Source organism: Pundamilia nyererei, unplaced genomic scaffold (assembly GCF_000239375.1).
Source record: "Pundamilia nyererei isolate P.nyererei 1_Seehausen unplaced genomic scaffold, PunNye1.0 scaffold00009, whole genome shotgun sequence".
NCBI lineage: Eukaryota > Metazoa > Chordata > Actinopteri > Cichliformes > Cichlidae > Pundamilia > Pundamilia nyererei.
The window spans coordinates 1527454-1536043 of record NW_005187410.1 but is presented as its reverse complement, the minus strand read 5'-3'; the positions used below and the strand labels follow the sequence as shown (position 1 = coordinate 1536043).

Here is an 8590-nt window from a genome sequence, read left to right as displayed (position 1 = left end):
TGTGTGTGTGTGTGTGTGTGTGTGTGTGTGTGTGTGTGTGTGTGTGTGTGTGTGTGTGTGTGTGTGTGTGTGTATGCACAACATCTCTTCCACCACTGATTGTGCTTAATATGATTTGTTCTTTTTGATGTTCTCATTTTCAATTTGCCCTCATTAGATTATCAACAGAGAGGCCAGACAAACACAGGGATCATCTCTAGAAAGGCTTCCTGAAACTAGCTCATACTGACTTCTTTGTTATGGTAACATATATTTTACTGCTGAGTTACCAGAAAACTCCTTACAATTGTAGAATAAGGTAAATATGTACCTGGCTCCTGGAAAGACTGCTTTGGGCAACGTTGTGTGCAGACAGGATACCCTGAGCCCATCCTGGAGTGGCCCTTTCCAACAAGGATGAGGGCTACAAAACAAACATATATATTTTTTTAGGTTTCTTACATGTTGATTCACCTAAATAATGAACTGAAAAACAAAATAATTGTTGAATTTTGCATCTGAGTGATTACAAACACCGCAGCGCATTTGTTTTACCTTAGTAATTTTAATGCCCCCGTCCTTTTTCTTGGTTTTGTGTGTCACGGCATAGTTATGCCTGGCACTGTCGTAATCTACCAGCTTCCTGTCCCTTTTAGCTATACGAGTCTGAATAAAAAGAAAAAAAAATGTATTATTCACTTTCTTCATTTATATCGAAATGCTCAGTATTCATACAACATGCTTTCCAGCAAGGTCACAATATATAAAAGAGACGCTCACTGCCACTGGATTAACATTTAAGACCACCGATTTTTTGTTGAGGTCACGACCTCTTAACTTACCTTAATATCAGGGAACTGGCCCAGGTAAGTATCCATGGAGATGAGAGCATGATCAACCAGCTTCTGGTGGTAATCAGTCCAAAGCACATCACAATCCTGCAAGATGAAGGAATGTACAGAAGCAGGCACAAGACAGACTGTTTAACATTATACGAGACAAATCTCCTGCAGAGCACATTTTATATTGGAGTAGCATGCAATGTGAATATATTTCTCCTTTACTTTGTAACTTGTTTCAGGAGCTCTGTTGCATCATTTTGACTTGTGGTCCTCACTAAGGCAAAGGCCTTTTAGCTAATTGCAATGACTTCTTGCTATTTGTGGCTAATCAAAAATGACCTCAAGAATACAATTAGAGGACATTTTAAGGATCTCTGCAACATTTTTCACCAGACGTGGTTCTACGACATTCAGCATAATATAAAGTCTGCAGCAGTACAGTTTTTCATGCTGTGGGACTATAATTGCTTGCAGAGATGGACAGCCTGAATATTTCCGAAGAGCGGTTATTCTATTATTTTCTAATCAGCTTGGAGGACTCGTGTAGTTGAAACCATTTATAACACAGGATTGGCGAACATCCTTCCGTTTACCTCATGACGACCAGACTTGTAACACTCAGCACTAAGTGGGCACGCATACTCGAAGGCAAGAAAAGTATAACCCCTGTATCACACAACTTTCAGGATGTCTAAGCGCACACATCCTGTACACACATATAACCTACTCACTTAATATGGCTTTTAAAGAAATAGTAAAAAGTGTTTCTCACCTCCACAATGGAGTCCACTTCATTCTTGCCATACCAGTCTTGCTCATACATGTCAGCTAGACATGCCTGAAGGTTCTTAGAGGACTCATGCATGGCTAAGGACAAACATACATCCTCTACATTAGCTTATATTAGTGTGTATTCATACGCCAATGAAAGTGTGTTTCTGTGTGTTTGTGTCTCTGGATTGACTTGTGTGTTCGTGCGTGTCACCTTTCACAGCCTCGAGGTATGCTCTTAAATCCCTCTGGAGTTTGCTGCCTTCAGCCTGAGGATGAAACACTAAATATGAGCCTCATCAAAAAACGCCAGTCGTGTATTATATGCTGTGGATTCAGACTCAATGCAGGCTACAGTTTATCCTATTTTAGGCCATACTATTGTTGATATCTAGAAAATGTTTAATTATGACTCCATGAGTCACTGAACTGCACTCTTACATATTGTTTGTTGAAGTTGATTACTCCCTCTTCAAAAGCGACATCTTTGGTCTCGTCTGCTTTGCCAAGTTTCTGCAGAACCTGTCACACAAATAATGATTGAAAACATCAGATCGTACAACTGATTCCCAGCAGCTTTCTGTTTTGCCATCAAAAATCAATAGTATTTCTTTGCATTTGGTTAGAAACATGAAGTGACGATGTAAAACAGAAACATACACACACATGGCAAGTCTTTTTTTTTTAATATATTTGCCATATTGATGGGACAAAATCTCTATACACAGTCTAATTTCCCCCTTCGGTAACATTCACACAGACATAGTATGCATGTAGGGAGGCACCCGTATCTGCTTTCTGTCTATCTTTAGCCTTACAGCGGGCTTTATAATACCTTTAGCTGGACAAATAGCGCCCCCTCCCAAATATTGAGCGCAAAGTGCAGGTGTTTAAAAGCGTAGTCTGTGGCCTCCTCTACCACCTATAGTCCACATATTGCAGCATGGTCGTTTAATAATGGCCTCAGAACGTATGAGATGATGCCCCTTACTGAGTAACATCACTCATCTGCCAGTTTAGATAGAAGCCTTCAAATACCAGACACATCAGGCTAGATCATGAGCGGGCCTACACCATATCTGACTGCAGTACGTGTCCGCTGTGTGACAGTGTTTTAAAGCAGGGGAGCAGCCTATTTCAAGTAAACAGCTTCTTCCTTAAATACAGCAAACTCCACGCTTATTTGATGATGTCGTGATGCGACACTGCGCCTCTGTGGAGGATGCGGCATTACTGCTTCGTGGCGTGAGGGCCGGAGATATAAATTTACCACACAGCAACGCGTAAGGGAGACACGCTTACCTTTTCTTGCGCTCTGGTTAGTTTTTTCTGCACGTTACTGGCCACTTTCCCTGCAGTGAGCCCCTTCCCCAAATTCAGCTCAGCCATCTTGTAGCGTAGATCAGTCTTTGGATGCGGGAAGGAAGGGAATAAAAGCAATAACGATCGGAGGGACCGCTACGGTTACTGTTGAGGCAAATGCATCAATGTCCAGTTGAGAAACAACGAGGACAGGTGTAGTTGTGTGAGGTTATGATGTACCTGTGGGAAAATATGTGTGCAGAAAGCTAGCTTGTAGTCTCTAATATTGCACTGCTGTGTGTGCGCGTCCCTGACAGGAGAGGAGGAGGAGGATGCTGTGAGAGATGATCTTAAAGGCACAGATGCTGCGCGTCCACACGGGGACATTTTAAAACATCATTAGACAATAAAATAACCGCCGACACGCGGAATGTGAAGAAAAATGACGTGTTTTTGAATTGACAGCCAGAAAGGTTCTTTTGCAAACGTTTTTAATTTCATTTCTATCTGTAATTTGACTTTTTAAATACCTGACCCGAAGTCAGGTCTTGAGATCATCAATGTCTTCGCTTTGCGAGAATTAAACATTCAGCAAAACTTTCATAACGTCCAGCAAACTGGCGATAAACAAGAGGGCTATCTTTGAGCATGCGCGGTTTTATTAAGGCGTCAAAACTCGTCCGTCCAGCTCCGCTAATATATCGTTACGTAATAGGTAACATGAGAGGCTGGTTTTACTAAGGAGCAGCTGTGCGTAAACTGACCCGAGGAGTAAACATTTGTAACTCACTATTATAATCATTCATTTAAAAATTATTCTTGTTAATATTTTAATGATGTGTTTGGTTTCAAATGGAATGGAGCCAAACTATAGAGCAGAAGTATTTATATGTTTCAGTTTAAAACGCAACTACAAGGATCTTCTCTACGCACATTCACGGATGATTAAACGAAGTTAATCCCAAATCAATATCATCTGACAATAACGCAAACAACCGTGGACTACATCAGGTTTTATCTGGTTCAGATGCGTGGCTCCCGTCTCCGACACGATGATGATTTCTCTCCGGGAGGGGGCACCATCAGCACGCTACATACATCCACATAAGACCACTAGAAGCAAGGTCTTTCACGCTAAGCTGTCTGATTTTGACAAAAGGCTGCTAAAATCAAGGCAAAGGCCTGATACTGTGTAAATTTAGCCACTTTCACGAAGACGGGCAACTCAAAATATTATTCTTGGTATATTTTGAATAATCCGAGCATAGTACCAGTTGGCAAACTTTATAAAAATATTCCTGCTGTACACTTATAGCTTAGAAAAAAAATCTAATTTATTTATTTTAAAAAAAAAGACAAAAAGGAAGGCCAAAAACAAACAAACCACCCATTAGAAAGTGCAACCCTTTATTTACACTGGTTGTTGGTGCCGGCTCGGAGCTCTCCGAGGTTCTGAACTGACACTATATTTTTTTGCTGAAGGAGCTCACAGGCAGCAGAGCAAACATGAAAGGCTATTGAAATAGTAGGCCGGCACTTGTGTTTTCTCTACCATTACACTAGATGTAATTATATCTTGGTTGCATAATGTAGCATGAGAGCCCGCTTAAGGAGAAATCCTACTTACACATGACAAGAAAAATGGTTTAGTGTGTGGAAGCAGCTGTTCCAGAGGGAGCGATTATACAGTTTAATTTCATATTGCATGTAATGATATACCAGGCAAAAAGAAATTTAAAAAAAAAGAGAAAAATGGAGAGAGAGAGAGAAAATGTGCCCTTTGTCCCTCCTTTGCATCAAACTGCTTTACAGTAAATGTCTCCTTCTTTCCTTCTCTCTCACTTTCTCCTCCTCCTCTTCCCTTTCCCCCCTCCCATCACTCCATCTCCCGGGCTCTTTATCCCCGACAATAACAACATTTGGCCACGAGTCACCAAACCCATTCGTTCACATATAATCACAGGAATAGAGCACCCATCCACCTCCCCCCCCTCTCGTGCTGCGGGAATGGTTCAATCCGCTGAGAGTGAGAAAGACGGGGAGCACAAAGGAAGCAGCGCGCATACTGTTCGTTTAGGAGGGAGATAATTGGGTGCGTGATGTAAACATGGAATTAAAAAAACCGTAAGAGTGCATTTATTTTTCACAATGCGCTGATCCATTATCGGTGTTTAATATTACATGAGGCTCTGGCTATGAACCACGTATCTGTCTGGACAAGGGAAGACAGGCAGCAAGTGAGAAATTGAAGCCAAGAGTGGAGGAGAGGAAAGAGGAGTTGAGCATTCTTTCATCTTCGCTTCAGGGTTTTATCTGGAGTTTCTCGCTGGCTTTGGACCGAATCCGCTTCATTAAGACGTGATGTCTGGTTTTTAAGCTGACCACACCGTCAAGAACAGATTTCTTCTTCTTCTTCTTTTCACATGCTTCCCCCTTTTGAATATAGAATGACAAAAGGAAAACACGCCAATATGTTGCATTTCTGAGGTGAGTGAGTTTTCTTTGTTCAGTACAAAATGCAGTTATTTTATTTTATCATACCACATTGATTTTTTTATGGAACCACAGAGTGCCACAAGAATAACAGTAATAAGAATAAATACATAAATAACATGCAGCACCTTACCAATAGTGTAATTAAAGAACCCTCCATGTTTCCAAATGTTAAAGCGGTTCCAACAGCCAATTGTGTAGCCCACGGCATTGTGCCAATCAGTGTAATTGCTTTTGAAAATTAGACACAGGGAGGACCCTCAGCTCAAGCTATTGTTTTCCCTCTATTGTATTCAAACCGCTGCTTAAGGGAACATTTAGTGCTCTTACACAAAACACGAGCTCTTCGAGGCTACTCAAAGGTCGCATATCAGTGACAGCCATGTGAATCCTTCATGATGTGTGGGAATTAGTAACGTGAAAGCTTGAACTCTGTTTTTAACAGCAGTGTGCATAACTGGATTGGACAGAATGTAAACACGAGGAGCACAATTGATCGGAAGGGTCGATGGAAGTCACGTGCGTTCACATTCTATCTATCTATCTATCTATCTATCTATCTATCTATCTATCTATCTATCTATCTATCTATCTATCTATCTATCTATCTATCTATCTATTTTCAATCAAACTCACTATCTAACAATATTTAAGCTATAAACAAAACATATAGGGGGCAGATCTCTTACTGGATTTCTACATAACCTTACTCTGCCCCGGGGTACAGTAATAGCACATGAAACATCTTCGTAATTAGTAGTTTGCCAGAGCAAAGGGAAAGTAATTATAGGCAACAACCCAGCCTATAAGTGCTCAGCCTTTATTTCCTTTGTTAAAGATGCACACGTTGTCTGTGCAACTCGCTAGTTGTGTTCTGCAAATGTCACAGCTCCAACGAGTGTTTATTAAGAGACGAAATTATTTTAAACTGATTGAAACAGAATAACTTCAAGAATAAAGACTGTAGTTATCGGCTTCATTCTCCATATATTTTAGTTGTAATTATGTGTGGTGGGGAATGTATGCACAGCTGTTAATGTGGTGCAAGAGGAGATAAACAAAAGAAGAAAAGCAGACTTTCACATGAAAAATACAAAACAAAAGAAAGCAAGAACTGTAATAGTGAAATGCTAGAGCGGGAGTTGCAGGGGATGTAAAATAGAGTGTGATTATGTTGAAGTTTGGCTGCTCTAAAATTACAGCTTTTAAGGAACATCGTGGCCTTTTCCAAGCATGAAAAATTACAATGTGCATGCTAATAGAAAAGCTAAAAGCACATCCACTGTAGGTCCCTTGAGATAAAATGATGGATTTGAAGGTTGTGCAGTGTTTGAATACAGGACTACACAATCTGGAATTGCTGTGAAGGGATACTATGGGAGGGGGTGTTAAGAAGCTGCTCTGTAGTGACTGTTTGCTATGTTGCATTGAAGAGTGTACTGGTGTCAGCTCATTGAGTTTCTTGCCTTGGTGGCTGTTAAGTCTTTTAATAAGACTCTCTGATTCATTTCCATGGCTGAACTTTTGCCTTACTACAGGTGAACTTGAGGCGTGTTCTGAGAAACAAACAGCTCAAGGATTCAGCACTCGAGCTGTTTGCTGGAGTTCTGTTTTACCAATCATACATTTGCATTCAGCTCAGGATTCAACAAGTCTGGTAACAGAGCTGCTTCACCAGTGCACCTGTAGGTCTTCCAACACAGCATTACACAGTATAATAACAATTTCAAGCAGAATAAATGCAGTTAACATTGACTCTCTGATGGCCCTCTTTTATGTGGATCTGACAGCAATTTTCAGTCAGATCCACTTTCTCTAAATGCACCAATGCTATGCGCCATAGTTACAATGGTCAGTGGGTGTTATTTACACTTCAATCTGCTCTTCTTTGATGTTTGGAATAATGTCGGCTCTTGACATCAGATTTCAATCATAGTGTCATGAAAGGACCGCTTTGGTCTGTATTTTAAATAATGGGGCAATGGCAAAGAGGCAAGAGGAAACTGGGGACTCAAAACTGTGCCATCTGCAATGGGAATCAAACACATACCTTCAATAGGTCCATTTGAATCCACTTTAATCACTGAATGATCAACCCATATTGCGCTTTCCCGATAGTTACGTAACCATAACAAAAAGCCCACCAGTCTTTAGACTTAGGACTCTGGCCAAATTGGCAGGCTGAAAAAACGAGACGTCTATCAAGAAGTGGACACTTATTTCTCCTTGTTTCATTTCTTTTTTCTTATTAGGTCGTAAAAATGAGAAAATTCACATAAAAAATTCTTTGTATAGCACAATATCTGTGATTTTTAGTTTGAATGACGCTATCACTCCAGTGCATTTCCGTTCTTGAAAGAAAAACAGTCCAGGAAAGGTAAACAAACAAAGAAATCCTCCCCATCCAGAAATGTAATCAACACTGGGGAAGATCTTAGCTAGAAATGCACTAATAAAATTTGCTGAGGGGAGGATAAGTGCCATATATGGGCTGTCATTCATACAGAAGATATAATTCATGAATTACCAGTGTTACCGTGCACTCTATGTACCCGGCTTTGACAACAGATTATGTAAGTGCAGCATGAGCCAAGAAGTCTCAAATTCAAAACTGAGCACAAAAAGTCTGCAGGGACCCCTCAGTCTGACAGCGCTAGCCTGCAACAGGCAGCCTCAGCCATTCAGCTAACAGGATGCGTACAGGGTTAAAGAGAGTTAACGAGGAAAGAGTGAAGAAGGATGCTGTCTGTCAAACTGCAGTGAAATAAGAACAAGTGATTTCAGGAAGAAAGAGATGGTGCAAACAAAGAAAGAGGCGGAGAGTTAAAAGAGCCAGGATAAGGAGTGTAAGTGCAGACGGAAGAGAAAGGTTAAAGTCAGTCCTAATCCCATTAATGCACGCCACTGCTGTGCTTCACGCTGCAGTTTCCACATGCTGCTTCAGAGTAATCACCACATGTGTATTTGAGTCATTCAGCTCACCAGTGCACAGTGTGGGTACCATTTAAATGATATGAGCACTTAATGAAAAAAAATGTATGGAGACCAATGTGCCATCTGTATAATGCTGCCATTGTCAGGTTGAGAGCCTTTATTTCCAACCAGATCTGACTCAGAACATGTAAAGGCCCCCAGGCAGTGTGGCATTGTGTGTGTGTGTGTGTGTGTGTGTGTGTGTGTGTGTGTGTGTGTGTGTGTGTGTG

General features: G+C 40.9%; 2 protein-coding genes across 6 annotated transcripts in view; one reads left to right on the top strand and one right to left on the bottom strand.

Moving 5' to 3' along the window:
• Positions 1 to 3248, bottom strand: part of bin1a (bridging integrator 1a) — an 18241-nt gene extending 14993 nt beyond the window's left edge. The window contains exons 1-7 of one of the 3 annotated variants that reach the window (XM_005723301.1): positions 2895 to 3248; positions 2034 to 2114; positions 1807 to 1861; positions 1594 to 1688; positions 822 to 917; positions 535 to 645; positions 311 to 403 (exon numbers count right to left, since the gene is read on the bottom strand). In XM_005723301.1, the coding sequence (XP_005723358.1) occupies positions 311 to 403; positions 535 to 645; positions 822 to 917; positions 1594 to 1688; positions 1807 to 1861; positions 2034 to 2114; positions 2895 to 2981 (618 nt within the window). In that variant the 5' untranslated portion in view covers positions 2982 to 3248. The remainder of the gene's footprint in view (positions 1 to 310; positions 404 to 534; positions 646 to 821; positions 918 to 1593; positions 1689 to 1806; positions 1862 to 2033; positions 2115 to 2894) is intronic. The other 2 variants (XM_005723302.1, XM_005723303.1) reach the window with 2 other exon arrangements.
• A 1684-nt stretch (positions 3249 to 4932) lies between these two features.
• tmem198aa (transmembrane protein 198aa) overlaps positions 4933 to 8590 on the top strand; it is a 39404-nt gene continuing 35746 nt past the window's right edge. For 2 of the 3 annotated variants that reach the window (XM_005723299.1, XM_013908322.1), the window contains exon 1: positions 4933 to 5381. The gene's annotated coding sequence lies outside the window, so the exon portion shown is untranslated. Of the gene's footprint in view, positions 5382 to 5890; positions 5907 to 8590 lie in introns of those variants that run through there. The other variant, XM_005723300.1, reaches the window with a different exon arrangement.